Source organism: Cervus elaphus, chromosome 1, assembly GCF_910594005.1.
Source record: "Cervus elaphus chromosome 1, mCerEla1.1, whole genome shotgun sequence".
In the NCBI taxonomy this organism is placed as follows: domain Eukaryota; kingdom Metazoa; phylum Chordata; class Mammalia; order Artiodactyla; family Cervidae; genus Cervus; species Cervus elaphus.
In genome coordinates, this window is record NC_057815.1 from 41642323 (window position 1) to 41659883 (window position 17561).

At 41.5% G+C, this 17561-nt stretch overlaps 1 protein-coding gene across 3 annotated transcripts in view; it reads left to right on the forward strand.

Moving 5' to 3' along the window:
* The first annotated feature begins 23 nt into the window (after positions 1–23).
* Positions 24–17561, forward strand: part of RNF214 (ring finger protein 214) — a 47764-nt gene continuing 30226 nt past the window's right edge. Inside the window, exons 1-6 of one of the 3 annotated variants that reach the window (XM_043900019.1) lie at positions 24–599; positions 2155–2270; positions 4650–5160; positions 5853–5912; positions 9013–9153; positions 12197–12336. In XM_043900019.1, coding sequence (XP_043755954.1) covers positions 2161–2270; positions 4650–5160; positions 5853–5912; positions 9013–9153; positions 12197–12336 — 962 coding nt within the window. In that variant the 5' untranslated portion in view covers positions 24–599; positions 2155–2160. The other 2 variants (XM_043900030.1, XM_043900040.1) reach the window with 2 other exon arrangements.

A 17561-nucleotide genomic window follows, 5' to 3' on the forward strand; every position in this document is an offset into this window, starting at 1 on the left:
CGACGTTGTGGGGGCGGGGTGGGGGGGGGTGGCTCCTCTGGGCGTCCTCCGCTGAGGAAGCGGCGTGTGCGGCGGCTGACCCGCCGCCCTGAGTCCTCGGGGAATCTTCAGAAGCTACCCTCTCCATAACGCCGGTCCTCTGCCTCATGGCGTCCTCTGGACAAGGCATCTCGGTGGAGACCTTTAAAACAACACTTCTTCCTCTTCTTTCTCTGACCGCCATGACCCTGACTCTTGCCTCATAACCTTCCTAGAGAGGGCTTCTCCCTCCGCCAGATCTCAAGTCCTTCTCGCGGTCGCCATCTCTCAAGTCCCTTCGCCCGGGCGGAATCTACTAGCATCTTAGCGCGGGGGGCGGTTTCCGCCAAGTCCGCGTCCCCACCGCTCCCCACACCCGGCCCCGACCGCGCCGGCTCCGGCCGCCAGAGGGCGCCATCGGGGGCGGCGCGGGTGCCACCGCGGCCTCTCCTCTCCGGGGCCGAGGCTTGCCCCCCGCCGCTCGTGCCGCCGGAAGTGGGAGGTGTCGCGCGCGCGGGCCGGCGCTCGACCCCTCCCCCCCCAGGTTCGGCCGTCCCCTCCCCCCCGCTCCGCCCGCTCAGGTGCGTCCCGTCCCTCCCCCGTTCGCTCCCCGGGGCGCGGCGCGGGAGGTGTGTGAGGGGCGGGCGCGCGGGCGAGGGGCTGCGGCGCGAGGGGCGGGGGTCGAGGCTGCGGGTGGGTGGGGGGGCGTGGAGGGAGTTGCGGGGACGGGCACGGGGGTCCAGGCCTAGAAGTGGGACGGGGGGTTGGCAGCCTGACCGGGGGGCCGAGGACAAGGTGCGAAGGGGGCTGCGGCCGGCGGGGCCAGCCCCCCTGTGGAGGGCGGCCGGGACCACTCGGCGTCTCTTCTCCCCATTGTCCCTTTCGCGACCGTCCCCGGATCTCCCCCAATGACCCGTCGCCGCCGGGTTGCGGTGCGAGGCTCCCCTTGGCCTCTTCGACCTAACGCCCCGCGCTCCGGCCGCAGCCTCCTGCCAGATGTCCCCGTCCCCTTCCCCTCTGCGGCTCTCAGCCACCGAGTTGCACGTAGGACCCGTGACCTGTGGTTTTGTTGACCGGGCGTCGGGAAGCCCCGGCCCGGGCTCCGATGGGGCAGGACGTTTTGCACCTGTGCGAACAGTAATGGCGATCTGGGGCCCGTTTTTCTCCTGGGAGCCTTGTATGATGGGGAAAACTGAGGCACAGGGGGAAGATAGCCTGGGACTTAAGTGTTGACACAGGCCAGCCTCCGTGCCTGCCCTATGCTTTCTTCGCGGGTCAGGGATGTACCTGGGATGCTATTAAAATAAAAACGAGAATTTGAGCTAGCCTTATGTTACACCTCCCTCTTCCCATATTCTTTTTTATCTTTTCACCATAGAAGGCCGTGAATTTGTCCTGCAACATAAAGGATGACCTTTTGATCTAAAAAAGATCTGTGTCCCACTTCCCTTACTTAGATTACTGTTTTTCAGCTTCTCATTTTCATGCTGGAGTAACTGAGATTCTCCTACTCTTTAGCACCTCCAGTAACTCTGAAGAGTGTACTTTCCGCAGTCAGTGGTTGTCAAACTTTTCCCATCTTTGGGGAACACAGAGTAAAAGATACTTGGATTGCCCAATTAAATACTATTTTTTCTCTCCTACAAGAATACTTCCAGAAAACTTTACTTATATTAATGGAGAATGCTTTTAATGTGACAGGCATAAAATGATTTTAAAACATAAGATACTGTTGATATTAGGCCCCAAGTCACATCTTTTGTAAATGATATTAGGCAAGGTAGGTATGTGGATCATTTGGAGGATTCTCACAGTCTGTGAGACTGCATTTCTCCTAAACTGAAAAAGCGTTGCACAGGCAAATATAGTGTTCACACACACGTATATATGTGTGTAATGTATGTAATGATATATATAATGATGTTTGAGGATTGATGTCCTTTGGGACCTGTTGTGTGTCATGGCTCTTTTTATATCCTACTGAAGAATACTCTTAAATATTTTCTCCTGGAGCCCAGCTTTTTCTTTGTGTTTCTTTCCTAATATGATTCTGCTGTATGGACATTCTGATGGGGAAAGACACGTTTGTTTTGAGATCCTGGAACTTGTAGCTGTAATTTGTTTCTGAATGTGCAGAGCACGATGGCGGCATCTGAGGTAGCTGGCGTGGTGGCCACTGCTCCGAATCCTGCGGAATCCTCTTCTAGTGTTTGTGCTTCCAAACCAGATGAAGGTCCCCCAGATGGTCTAAGGTAACGTGTGGACTCCTGACTGGGTAGATTTCGTTTGGGTGAAGGGCTTTGGAGATGGGCTTTTTACAGAAGGTCTTTCCCCTTTTTGGCTCTAGTGGCATTGCCCTAGATGAAAACTTTTTAAAGGTAGGGACTGCCTGATTTATGTTTGTATATTTGGTACCCCGCACAGTATCCAACACTCAGCAGGCATGCTGATTGTTTGTTGAGTAAATAGATTACAATACAGCTGGTCAAACTGTTTGAAAATGCAAATATTTCCCAACTTCTCCTACATGGACTTTATTTAACTATATGTTTATATATTGTACCTGTGTGTATGTATACATATATATGTATGTGTGTATATATATATATATATGTATGTATGTGCATGTATATGTATACATACACACTTAGTATATATGTGTGCTTTGTATATGTACATGGATCTACATCTGTATCTACAGATAAATAGATAGCTTTGTTAGTATGACTTACTACTTGTGTAGTTTGCCTTCCATCTAAACTCTTGAGGACTGGAATTATGATTACCCAGCCTTGCATTTTGTAGTGATTAAACCATTGTTATGTATAATGTTGTACTGGGTTGGCTACCTCAACACTTTTGTAGAGTATGTAGGACCTAATGCAATAGATAACAGTGTCCTAGCAGCTCTGTATGTGTTAATACATTTAATTCTCCTAACAATCCCAGGAGGTAGGTGCTAATACTGTTATTCCCATTAACAGGTGAGAAAACTAAGAGAGGTTAGTAACTTGCCCAAGGTTACCATGCTGTGTTGGAGTCAGGATTTAAACTCAGGCTTGTCTGACTCCAGTGTACTTAATAAATATCTGTTTAAATGAAGAAGAGAGGTTTGTTATTGTAATGGGGACAGGAGTTAAGTAAAACCTCACCATAAACTTGCATCTTCATTTATAAATAGTGCACTTCCCTGGTGGTCCAGTGGTTGATAAGACTCTGCCCTTCCAATGCAGGGGGCATGGTTTCAATACCTGGTCCCACATGCTGCATGGTGCAGCTTAAAAAAAAAACCCCAAAACAGGCACATACTACTAGTAATAATAATAGTAGCCAGGGTTTATTGAGTGTTTACTGTATGCCAGAACTAAATACTTCAGATGCTTTATCTCATGTAATCCTCACAATAAACCTGTTAGGTAGGTAATATTATTTCTGTTTTACAAATGGAGTTAAGTAACTTGCCCAGAGTTAGTGAAGTGAGTGAAGTCCCTCAGTCGTGTCCGACTCTTTTTGACCCCGTGGACTGTAGCCTACCAGGTTCCTCCATCCATGGGATTCTCCAGGCAAGAATACTGGAGTGGGTTTCCATTTCCAGGATTCACATCTAGGTACTGTGTCTGTCCAAATTTATAATTTGTGTCCCCGTACCCCACTTGATCCTAGCAAGGAGTCAGTAAAGAGCATTTATAAAGATTTTCATGTCACAAGATGCTCCCTGTTGTTTTATTTTGAACAGTAGGTACTATTTTGTTCTTGTTGTTTGTTTGTTTTTGAATTTTCTAGAAAGGTAGGTACTTGAGGAAAGAAAGGTATAATGACTTAAAGCCTCAGTCAGTGCTGGTTTGGAGTCCTTAAGGGTATTGGTGGAGAGAATCAGTTTTAATCTTTTTAATGGCAAAGGAATTTGACACAGATGTAGTCATTATTATTGGGTGAAAGAGTTGTGAATGTTGGATGTCCTTATAAATAGGTTTTGAAGATTTCTCTTAAAAGCAGTGTGTTAATGGTTGTGGCAAATGATAAAACAGTTTTTCCAGTGTTATACATGTGTCATCTGGGATAAAATTTCTACTGACAGCTTCAATTTTGGATTCAAAATTGTCTATACTCCAGGCAACATGAGGTAGTGATGTTATGCTCTAGAAAGCTGTTGAAGAACCTAAAAAGTGGTTCTGGTCAAAGATCTGTCTAGGGAATTTGAGTGTGAATTATTTTGTGAAACAAGAGTGGAATAAAAACAGTTTCCAAATTAATATTTATTAAAAATATTATGTGTAACAAAAATAGTACATGTACCTAAGTGAAATAGTCTTAACAATAGGCTATTTCATCTGCATTCCCCCAAATTATTAAATTTGACATCCCCCAATGATTCTGGGTCCCCAGAGTCATTCATGTGTGATTATTTATTGTGGACTGTCTCCAGAACCCAGATTCTTCACCACCGGGCTATATTCTTTGTGTGTGTGATCAAAATTACTGAATGGAACCTAAGTTTCTTTTCATCCTGATAATTTGGAGGGGCTTATATAGGTCAGTCTTGTTCTTCTAGTGGTTGTATTGGAAATATTATATGTTTCACCCTCCTTAAGATTGGATGGAGAGAAACTTTTTATCTTCTTTTTTCATAGCCCCAAAGACCCTGCACAGAAGCATAAGAACTCGCCTCTGTCGAGTGTAAGTAACCAAACGATAACCAAGGAGAATAACAGAAATGCCCATTTGGAACACCCAGAGCAGAATCCTGGCTCATCAGCAGGTGACACTTCAGCAGCGCACCGGGCGGTTTTAGGAGAAAACTTGATAGCCACGGCCCTTGGTCTGTCTGGCGGTGGGTCCCAGTCTGATCTGAAGGACGTGGCCAGCACGGCAGGAGAGGAGGGGGACACGTGCCTTCAGGAGAGCCTCCACCCCGCCACTCGGTCTCTTAAGGCAGGGTGCCATACAAAGCAGCTTGCCTCCGGGAGTTGTCCTGAAGAGAAGGCCCCACAAGCCTCCACCCTAAAGGAAGGGAGCAGGGACCCAGGCTTGGAGTTCCCACCTGTGGTGCCTCCAGCAAATGGGGTTGAAGGAGTCAGAGTGGATCAGGATGATGATCAGGATAGCTCTTCCCTGAAGCTTTCTCAGAACATTGCTGTCCAGGTCAAGTATCAAGTTTCTACTACTAACATGGAATTCGGGCTTTTAATTTAATTTTTTTTTTTTGGAGGGCAGGAGATACTTCTTCATAGTTGGTGGAGAACGGCTCTGTCTCTCTTTTTCTACTGGCAACTCTCATACGGTGCTCTGTGATAACTGCGTTCTGGTGTTCCTGGTGTTCCATAAGTAACAGCCAGTGTCTAATCATGGCAACTAGGAACTTCATGACCTACATACAATTGCTTGCACCGAGTAATTGATGAGCGTAGGTCATTAGCATTCATATTTCCCATCTTCGCACTTGCAGGAGGAATCCTTGTTAATTCTCTGACCTACATCTTAAGAAGTACAGTGTCTCCTGCCTTCTAGTGACTAATATGCTTTGTCGTAGAAAGAAGAATGGGCAGAATAAGTTGTAGGGGGCCAAAATTCCTGTTTCAGCCTTGGGGTTGTCTCTCCATCAGTTGTGGGGTCTCATTCAGGTTATTTTGTGGGATAAGTGCTTAATGCAGCGTGGATGTCAGAGGGCATTTGCCAGAACTACAGTTCTTTTGCTGTGAAACTGATAAGGAGAAAGAACAAAAAGTTAATTTCTCAGTTACTTGTGACAGATTTCTCAGTGAAAGGACTATATAATTCTGCCTTTTTAAAATGTCTCTGAACAGTTCTGAATATAATTGTTTCTTTCTTTATAGACTGACTTTAAGACGACTGATTCAGAGGTAAACACAGATCAAGATATTGAAAAGAATCTGGTGAGTAGTTAAACTGTCGTTATTGGTCTATGAAACTGTTAATGTGGAAGATCTAGCGTCACATCATCCCAATTGGAAAAGGTGCAGGAATCTCCTTTATAAAATCCCTGAGAGATGGTCAGCTAACTTCTGCTTGATTACTTCCAGAGATGGGATGTTTACTACTCACAAAGCAACATACTGCATTTAGAAAATAGATCTTACTGTTAGATCTTATTATGGGGTGAGAACAGAACCACTAAAGCTTCTTGTTATAGTTCTCTCCTGAGCTACATAGAGTAAATCTAAAACGTTTTACTTGTTAGCCCCCAGTATAGTCAAAGTGTTTTTTTTTTTTTTAATGCCTTTTGCTCTTACCTCTCAGGTCTGAACCTTTCCAGGTGAAATGTCCCCAGATGTTTTTAACCTTCTTCGTATATTTTTCAGTTTTTCATCATCCTGACTTCTTTTCCACCTCGAGAGGTTCCATCTTCTCAATGTTTCTTTTAAAATGTGATCTTAAGAGCTAAACATAGTAATGCACATATAGTATAATTACTTCACAATACAGTGGGACCCTTGTTCTCTCTCTCATTCTAGACACCGTTTCTTAAGCTGACAGCAGCTTGTTTTGACCGTCTCGTCACACTGTTGAGCTTTCACTCAAACTCCATCATGTCATTTTCTCATGTATTGTTTAGTTGTGTCTTCCTATTTTATTCCTAGGTAATTGGTTTTTAAAACTTAGAGAGCTTCACATTTATTTTTGTTAAAGTGGTCCCCTTGATCTGTCCCTGGCATTTTGTGGCAAAAACTTCTACCTTGTATGTGTGTGAATATCTGAGCATTTATTTTTAAGAGGAAGGATAATGTGCAGAAAGGCACCCTTGGTTCAGGAAGAGGTCTTTAGGATAAGATATGTTAGTTGAGTGGAAATAAGGAGGAAAACCAGTTAATATTTTGTTGTTGTTTATTTGGTTTTGAATTTTTTAGAACAGTAGGTACTATTGAGGAAAAAGTATATAAGAGGAAATAAAGTAGATATTTGACATAAGTCAAAGAAATTGAGGGGCAGATGGAAAGAAGTCAGTTATCGGAGTGTGTTAACCACATGAAGCCAATAAAAACTTTTAAATAGAGAGTAGCAACTCAGGAGTTATTTATAACAGGCAAGTAAAAAGATACCAGAGAGGAGAGACCTGATGGCCGTGTGCAAGCTGAGAACGAGGCTAGACAAGAACCTCCAAGGGGAGGAGGAGGAGTTGTCTTTTCTTGAGCACTTACTCTAGACACTTTGCATGTAGTATTTATTTGGTCCCCACAGTTGTAAGGTGGAGTTGGGATGACTATATAGCAGTTGAAGAGGCCAACTTAAGAAGTTGCAGATAAGCTTTAACATCAGTCTGAAATGGGTAGAGACTGGCAAGCCACTGGACTGAAAGAGGCCCAGGGTTGTGGTCTCTTTGGCTGTGTTTTTATAGGTGGTGATGTGGGCCACATGCTTTAATAAAGGCAGTGGAACTAGTCAGGTATTAAGCTGGATGGCAGTGCGGGGAACTTTGCTGTTGTTTTATTTGCTACCCTTTTCATGCACTTACAGTAATTGCCCACTGCCTGCATTTCAAATTGGGCCTCTGGGCTCTCAGAACCAATTAGCCACCAGTGAAACAAAGTAGCAGTGTGTAACCCTTTGGCTTGGAGAAGAATTGGATCAAGTAATTTCCTATACACCTCTGAGTCATCAATTTGCATGTACTAATGGTGTGTCCTTGAAACTTCCTTCTGTGAAGACTTGAGTTCTTTTTTTCCCCCGCATCCTGTGTTATATATAAAGATGCATCATGGACAAAAAAGTTTCCGTAAGAAAGTAAAGAGAGAAGAAAAGAATGCTCTTATTTACTAGTTTGATCAGTTGGTTCTTAACTTTTTTTTTTTTTAACTTTTCTTGGGTTAAGATCTTTCAGAATCTTTTGAAAACTTTGAATTCTCCTCTCAAAAAATTTTGTACACACCTATGCATAGATCTTAGGTTCAGAAAACCTTTAAAGTTATGATGCTAAGGAGTCATCTGTTTAGGGAGCCTTAGTCACATTTCAGTACCTGGACTAAGGACTAGCTTATCCCAAAGCTAAAGTCCCATCTTGAGAACTTCTGTTTTTTTTTTTTTTTTTTGTCATAGGGTGATAAGTTTTCCCCCATTCACTTCTAAAACCTTTCTTTTCTTTGAAAATAGTTACCGTCTAGTGAATGAATTCAGTTTAATGCTCTGTTTAAGTTTTACGTGGGCTACCTTGTACCAAATGTGTTTTTAAATTGACCCTCTAAGTTTTCCTGTCCCTTTGAAAGCTAACCATTACTTTTCTTGATTTACTAATGTCAGGGAGGCAGAGCTGAACTGTGGCCCTTAAAAGCTTTACTCCTGCTCCTACTTTATGTAAGAACTTGCCAATTTGTCCAATCTGAATCACAAGTCCCCCAGAGCACTGGTGGGTTTTTGTCAGTTCTTAGTGCTAATGACCAGTAAGGAATCCAGTTTCTGGATGCATTTTGAGTTCTTTGTTTTTGCTCATTCTTCTTCTTCTTAATAGATGATAAAATACCTTATTTCGCTTATTTCCTAGAGCAGAGGAATAGTTTGTGTAAGAATCTAGGTGAGCTGGGCTCTTTTGTAACTGCTCCCCTCTGCTGTTGTAGTGTGAAAGCAGCCAGTAAACCATTGGGTATGGCGACGTTCCTGGAAAACATTTACCTATAAAATCAGACGATGGCTGGATTTGGCCCGTAGGCCATGGTTGCCACCCACATCTTAGTGCAGTGTTGTACAGCAGAATTTCCTTTCACGACGGAAGTGTTCTTTATGTGTGCTGTCTAGCATAGTAGCCACTACTCACACAAAGCTACCGAGTGCTAGGAGTGTGGCAAGGTGACTGAAGAGCCGGCTGTTTACATTTTCTTATTCTAATTACTTTAAATTTACATAACAGACAGCATGGCTAGTAGCTCCAGTATTGGACCCTGCAGCTTAAGAGCTCTGCATGATGCCTTGAACAAGTAAGCCTATGGTGAATGTTTCTTGCAGCTAAATTGACGAATTCAACTCCTTTTCTGTTGTTACCCATAGGATAAAATGATGACAGAGAGAACCCTGTTGAAGGAGCGTTACCAGGAGGTCTTGGACAAGCAGAGGCAAGTGGAGAATCAGCTCCAAGTGCAATTAAAGCAACTTCAGCAAAGGAGAGAAGAAGAAATGAAGAATCACCAGGTATCCTGCTTATATTAAAATTGGCAACAAGTAAAGCTATAGTCACTAATTAGACTTTAACCTTGTTTTCAAATTAATAGAAATAAAAAAGCAGTGTGTGTGTGTGTGTGTGTTGTCATTCAGTCTTGTCTGACTCTGCTACCCCATGTACTATCCCCGCCAGGCTCCTCTGTCCATGGAATTCTGTGGGGAAGAATACTGGAGTAGGTTGCCATTCCTTTCCCTCTCCAGGGGATCTTCCCAACCCAGGGAGCGAACCCAGGTCTCTTGCACTGCAGGCAAATTCTTTACCATCTGAGCCACCAGGGAAGCCCTAGCGAGGCTAGGTTAAAATGACCTAAAACATACTCCCATGTCCTTTGACTAAAGGATAACAATGTATTTGAATTAAAAATTAAAACAGTCCCTAGGAACAAAAGATGGAGTAAACAAATTTCATTGCACAGGTGAGCTGTGGACATGAGCATCACAAATCACATCCCCCAAAGGCAATCTGCAAGTAACTTTTTAATCGTTATCATAGAATTTTAAGTATAAACAAGAACTTTGAGGGCATCTTGTCCAAATTCTCACTCCTATTTTAGTTCAGAATATATTTAATGTATTTTGTTGATGTAATTGGTTGCCTACCTGGAAAGTCATTTGATTAGATTTTTATCTCATACTGTATTTAAAAATACAATTCTAAGTGGATTAAAAATATACATGGAAAACTGGAAAAAAATTTTAAGGTCAAGAAAAATTTAGGAGAATATATATGTACCTTAAGTTGCAAGAAGTCCTCTTAATCCAAGCAGAAAACCCAGAAGATTTTTTAAAATTAATTTAATTATATATAATTAAAATTTTTGATATGGTAAATGATACAGAAAACAGTCAAAAGATCAATATTAAACTGAGAGAAAATATTTCTAGCAGATCTGATGAAGGGTTTAAGCTACAAGACACTCTGAGATTCCTGCAAATTCATAGTAAAAGCCAAATAGTCTAAAGAAACACCAGGAAAGATTATTGTATTACTTTTATATTGTAATAGTTTCCTATTGCTACTGTAGCAGATTGTCCTGAATTTAGAGCTTAAAACAACACATTTATTGTATCAGTTCTGTAGGTCTGAAGCCCGACATGGGTGTCACTGGGCTAAAAGCAAGGTATTGGAATGGCAGCCTTCCTTTCTGGGGACTTCAAGGGAGAAGACATTTCCTTGCCTTCCTGGCTTCTAGAGGCTGCTTGCATTCCTTGATCTGTGACCCCTTCTCCCTCTTCAAAGTCAGCCATGTTGCATTTCTGTAACCATTCTTCCCTAATCACATCTTACTCTGCTCAGGATAGGGAAAGTTTCTCTATTTTAAAAAACTATTTGTGATTAGATTGGACCCACCCAGGTAATCCAGGATTCTCTCTCTATCTTTTTGTTAAGGAAGGTAACAGAGGTTCCAAGGGGTAGAACATAGACATTTTTGTGAGGCAGGGGCTATTATTTTGCCTACAATTATAAACAGTAATTCACAGAAGAGGAAAAGCAAATGGGGAATAAATACATGAAAATAAACTCAGCCTTACTAGTGTTGATTCATTCATACAACAAATGTTTTTTGAGTTCCTCATCTGGTCCCTGAAGTTTTAGTGGTAAACAAAACATAGTCTTTGTCTTCGTTGGATGTTTATTCTAGTTGGAGCAGACAGACAATGAAAACAGTAAAAGAATAGGAGGTGGTAAAATGCTCGTTAAAATTACTAGATACCCTTCCTCCCCCTTTCCCGTGAGATTGGGCAAAACAAAATAAGCTGTCAAGGGTTAGAAAAAATGAACTCTTCTTAGACATTGGTAGGAGTGTGAATTGTTAACAATTTTTTTTTAAAGAAAAGATACTGGGAATTGTCAGTTATATTTTAAAATGTATAGACATCTTGACCTAGACTCCTCATTATTAGAAGTCTACTCAACAGAAATGAAAGGTTTTTGTATGAAAGTATAGACATAGAATGTTTATTGTAGTACAAGAAAACTGGAATAAACCTGATGGACGCTTTTAACAGAGAGTGGCTATATTGGCTAAATACATGTGTCATGTCGTGTTATGCAGCTGTTTTTTAGTTTGGTCTATATTTGCTGCAAGTATGCTCATGTCAGGTGAACAAAGCAAGATGCAGAATAAGGTATATAAAATTACCTCATTATAAAAAACCAGAAAAGCAAAGAAATACGTATCTAAGTACACATGTTGTGTGAGGATGGAGAAAGTTGCGAGAGCATAGTACAAAACACTTTAACACATTGATTACTTTATGGGTGGAATTGATGTGAATTAGAGATGACTTTGGACACCTGGTGCAAACAACTGATCACTAGAAAAGACCTTGATGCTGGGAAAGATTGAAGATAGGAGGAGAAAGGGATGACAGGCGACAAGATAGTTGAATGGCATCACTGATTGAATGGACATGAGTTTGAGCAAGCTCTGGGAGATGGTGAAGGACAGGGAAGCCTGGCGTGCTGCATTCCCTGGGGTCTCAAAGAGTCAGACACAACTGAGCAACTGAATAAGAGATGACTTAAATTTAGCACTTTTTAATTGTTTGACTTATTATACATATAGTCAGATAATTTAAAAAGAACAGATAATCCCTACACATAATGAAGTAGAACCATAACAAAACAAACCAAGATGATATTTGTTGGAAGTAACAAACTCCCACCCTGTACAAGAATGCCTTTCTCAGCAGTCTTGATAGGTGTTCATTCACCCTTTATTTGAGCACCAGTAATAGAGAGATTATTGCTTCACAAGGCAGCAAATTCCATTTTTGAACAGTTGTGATTCTTAGAAATTCTTTCTCCTGTTGAATTGATATCTGCATTATTACTTACTCCCTTATGTGTAAGTACTGGCTTTTGGGACTACTCATGAACTAGATTCCTTCAGTTCACTCTAAATTCACTAAAGTCAGTGTTAATTTGTGATAGTTGAAAGTAACCTTCAGACCAAAAGAATTAATTCATTTCCTTCTTTGTGTGTGACTATAATTGTGTGGGACTCAGGAGATATTAAAGGCTATCCAAGACGTAACAATAAAGCGAGAAGAAACGAAGAAGAAAATAGAGAAAGAAAAGAAGGAGTTTCTGCAGAAGGAGCAGGATCTAAAAGCTGAAATTGAGAAGCTTTGTGAGAAGGGCAGAAGGTAAATGATACTGTTAAGAATAAAAACGCTGTGTGAATGTGTGTGTTTGTATATAAGAGGCCGGTTCTGTTTGTGTTTCTAGTTCCTTTTCTTTCAGTCTTAATTTTTATTTGACAAACAAGTGCACAAATTAATATCCTCTAGTAATTTTAGCTTTTTCAGCACCCTATGTTAAATTTAGCAAAAAGTGTCTCAGGAATTCATTAATGCATTGGAATGATAGTAGTGAATTGCTTGGTCCCAGATATGATCAAGATTTTGGTATATATCTAGCACCTGTTTCATTTGCTTTATCTGATACTTTACAGTTTAGACGATGAGACTACTTTGATTATATTTTTGTTCAACACCAAAAGCAAATTTCAAAAGTAGCCTTGTAAGCGGTTTGGAAAGCTGTTTAATGAAAAGTGTCCTTTTCAGGGTACGGCAGCAGGACTAAGGTGGACATAAAATTCTGGCATAGCTTCAAATTTCCAAGTTTCTTCTTGTGACCTGTTTGGAAATCAAAGTAGCTGTGAATACTGTGGTTTTACTTAAATTCTACTGAAATGAGTTTTTATGTATCAAGAAATTCTTAGCTTGCTAATGTGTCAGAGAGCTAAGTGGAAAGTAGCAGGTTCATTTGCCAAATCATTTTTCAAGTATGAGAGATGGTAACTATGAAAGAACATTTTAGAATATCTGGGGAAATTTGAGTTTGAACTACATATTAGGTAATAGTGTATCAGTGGTAAATATTTTGGATGATTATGGTATGTGATTACATAGAAGGATCTTATTCTTAAGAGATACTTGCTGAAGTTTTAGGGGTTAAGTGTCATAATGTCTATAACTTTCAGATAGTTCAGAGAGAGAGGTAAACGTGGCAAAAAGTATAACAGCTGGTGGATCCAGATGAAGGGCATATATTTATTTATTTTTAGGAGATATGTTTATTGTACTCTTCTATTAACTTTTATGTTGGTTTGAAATTTTCAAAGAAAAGCTGCAGGGTAGATATAGGGAGGAATTAGCCAGGCAGTGAGTAAGGAAAAAGACATTGCAGGCAGGGGACCTGCAGAGGAGAGAGAATAACAACTGAGATTAAGTAGACAGGAATGAGGCTAGTGGAGAAGTCAGAAGTCAGATCACAAAGGCTTATATACTTTGTTAAGGAGTTTGAGATTTTTCCCTGATAGAGAGACTGAAGAATTTGAATTACTGTATAGGAAATTAAGATAGTTTCTCATTGATATTATATAAAGATGAATTTACTTAATAGAAATCTGCTAAGTGCTTTGTACTGTTTGAAGGTAGTCACTGTTTTATAAATATAATTTAAAAATTTTAACAAAGACACCATGAATTGACAAAAAAGTAAAGGACCAAATATTCAGTTTAGTCATAAATTTGATTTCTGTTCTCCTTGACACCTGGCTGCTCTACAGTGACGTTGCCTTGCTTTTGAGGGGACACTGTCTAGACCCCAGCTTTGAGATTATTGCTGGTATATTAGAAAGGTGAGGCTGCCAAGCTAGTTCTTTTCTAGCGCCAAACTTCTTGATGAATAGTGACTCATCAAGTATAACAGCAAATAGGGCTCTTCTTGAATAAAGATGGTGAGCTTACATTTTAAAAGACAACGTCACAAAAAAAAAACAAGACAGTTGATTCAGAGGTAGCTTGGGACAAGTAGCAGAAAAATTGCAGTATCAAGCAAGATCCTTATTTTTTTTTTTTTAAATGCTTTGAGCTTGCCTGACGAGCTCATGACGAGCTCATGATAGGTAGATAGCAGATCAGGGGAGTTAATGTTGGAAGCATTACTTTGGATGTGACATAAGAGTTTATGCTATATTGAATTGACAGTGTGCATGAGGATTCCTTTTGGAAATTTCTTAGCAATTGCTAGTTTGTTTAACTGACAGGCTTTGAAGTCTTAATAGCCTGTCTGGCCGTCAGTAAGTTCTGTGAGTATTTCTTAGGTACAAAGCAGTGAGCCAGACTGTTGCAACATTCTATATTTTGACCACAGCCTTCAGTCCTTCCAGCTTTCTTATTCCCAGTAAATGTACACTTTGACCACATCAGATCCTCTTTCTTGTTTGTTGACCTCATTGCATTTTCCACTAGTCCTCCAGCTCCCTGGAAGTGATTCTTTCCCTAGCCCACTGAGACTCAAAGTCCATTACTGGAATTACTTTTTTACCATTGCCATCAATTCTGCTGAAACTTGTTCCTTTCTTTTAATTTTTTTCATAGTACTCCAGTCCTGGCCCAAGTTAGCTACCTGACATCTCTATTCTTATAGTTGGGCTGCTGAGTCTGCTGGAGGAAATCCTACCACTGTGCATCTTGAGGCCAGAATGAGTTTGACTTTCAGACACCCAGATAGATCCTCAGGGCTCCCTCTTCCTCTGAGGGCTGTCCCTGAGTATTACTTCTCTTTCTAAACTTTCCGTCTCCACCATTTCTCTCATTAGTTTTAGCATGTGAGCTTGCCTTTTATTTCACTGAAAAAATAGGGGCCACTGAGTGAAGCTTCCTTCTGTTTCCTGTCAGCAGACGCATCCATGCTTTCTTCCTGTTCTTGTATCTGAGTCTAAACTTCCTACTTGTGTGTGAATCCTGTTGCCTCTTGTTTCTCCCAATTTTCCATAAGTGGCAGTACACCCTCTTCCAAGGCCTCAGCGGGAGAAACGAGTCATTCCTCTCTCTTAGCCCCTCTCCACCACATGTGCTTTATCATCTCCTGTAGATTCTGAACATTAGGGATCCCTCTCCATTCGCTCTGCCACTCCTACTTCAGGTTTCTATCCCTTCTTCTAGGTCTGAAGCAGGCTACCGACCTTTCTTTGCCTCCATTCTCGTCTGTCTAGTACACAGCTACCATAGAAATCTTTCTAAGATATGGATCTGAAAATGTCATTTCCCTGCTTAAAATCCTTCATAATTCCTAGGGTAAAGTTTAAACTCTGTATTTAGTGTAAGAAGCCCTTAATTATCTAGTTCCTGTTTATGTCCCCAGCTTATCTTTTGCTGGTGGTGGCTTAGTTGCTCAGTCTTTTGTCTTTTGTGACCCCATGGACTGTAGCCTGCTAGTTCCTCTGTCTGAGGGATTTCCCAGGCAGGAATATTGGAGGGGGTTGCCATTTTCCTCCTTTTCCAGGGGATCTTCCTGACCCAGGGATCTATCCTGTGTCTCCTGCATTGGCAGGCGGATTCTTTACCACTGAGCCACTAGGGAAACCTGCTACTTTTTTTAGCACTCCCCCAAACCACCATTGGAGAAGGAAAAGGGAACCCACTCCAGTATTCTTGCCTGGAGAATCCCTTGGACAGAGGAGCCTGGCGGGCTGCAGTCCATGGGGTCGCCAAGAGCGGGACATGGCTGAGCAACTGAGCACATAGCACAGACCACCACACTGGTTTATACCCAACTGCTGCATGTAGTATCCTGCGCTCTCTTAAAACTCAGCCTGTATCCGCTGCTCCAGAGAACTTCCCCAGCTGCACCCCTTATACACCCCTTCACACACCGTGCCCATTTAATTTAGATGATTCTCCTCTGTATTCATCTAGTATGGTGTGTGTATCCCTGTCATAACATTGACCTCTGATGGTCCTTCTTGTTTACTGGAATGTTTCCCCGCATTATATAGTTAGCTTTTTGAGAGCAAGTATTTCAATTATCTATTGCTTTCATGTTTTTAAAAAAGCGCGCAATTCTTTGGGTTGATTCTCAGATGGATGGTTTTTATTTTTTTTTATTATTATTTATTTTTTTGGATGGTTTTTCTAGTCCCCTTTGGAGACATTCTTGTAGCTTTAGTTTCACGGCACCTGGGGCTGAAATGTCCAAGATGGCCTCATTCATATTTCTGCTGCCTTGGCAGGGCCACCCGAAAAGCTGGGCTCAGGTGGGACCCTGGGATGTCTAGGATTTTTTCACTCTCTCTCTCTCCATGTTGCCTCAGGACTCTCTCCTCTCCAGGTGGTCTTTCCTGCAAAGGGGTCAGGTTTCTTACTTGGCAGCTCAGAGCTTCCAAGCGTGCAGAAGTCCAGAATTTCTTAAGGCATAGACTTGGAACCGGCACAGCACTACTCCTGTGGCATTTTGTTGCTTAACGTGAGTGATAGGGCCAGCCCAGATTCAGTGTGGGAGGGGACTGTGAGGAGGAGGCCTGGTTCATTGGGAAGACTCCGTTCCTGGAGATTTGCTACCGTGGCAAGTAACACATCTTGTTTAACTTTTTCTACTCGGCAGTATTATCTAGGTATGGAAAATCACGTGCATGCTCAGTTGCTCTCAGTCGTGTCTGACTCTTTGCAACCCAGTGGACTGTGGCCTGTCAGGCTTCTCTGTCCATGGGAGTCTCCAGGCAAGAATACTGGAGTGGGGTGCCATTTCCTCCTGCAAAGGCTCTTCTCGACCCAGGGGTTGAACCCGCGTCTCCTGCGGCTCCTGCATTGGCAGGTAGATTCTTTATCACTGAGCCATCTGGGAAATCATAGAAGTTATATACAAACAGGAGTAACGTAACTGAAGATGTTTTAGAAATATGTGAAGAAACAGAGGCTAGGATATGAACCAGTAAACTCTAAGTTAGTTTCCAAGAATTATTATAAGATTAATGGTGGCTGAATGAAAAGGGAAAAATGGATTTAGGAGGACTTGGTATCCAATTATTTTAAGGATTAGGATGGAGGGAGAAGTCAAAAATAACTTCATTGTTTTACCCTGGGTAACTGTGCCACCATGGACAATAATTGGGAAGTAGAATACCAGTTCTAAATTTTGAGGATAAAGTAACATTTTTAATGATTTGGGATGCACAAGTTTAAATACTTAGTAGACAATTAGAAATGGGAGACTTGAATACAGAAAAGATGCTGTATCTTCATTTGGAGTTGCATATAAGCAATAGTTAAAATAATGGAAGTGAATTTTCTGTGGGAAAAAATATAGAGTAGGGCTTAGTTCTGAACTTTGCAGTTTGGGAGTAGAAAGAGGAAAAGAAGGCAAAAAGAATTATCAGAGAAAGACAAGGAAACCGTTTAGAATAGTAAGTAGTATAAGGTTTCAAAGGGAGAAGGTGGTTAACAGTGTCAGAAACTGTAGGGTATAAATGAGAACCAGGTCTGAGTAAAGGCTATTGATAAATATTAAATGTAAATAGGGATTTTTAGGCAGGGGAATTAGGTTATTGGATTTATTTCCCCCCCTAATATTTTATTATGAAAAT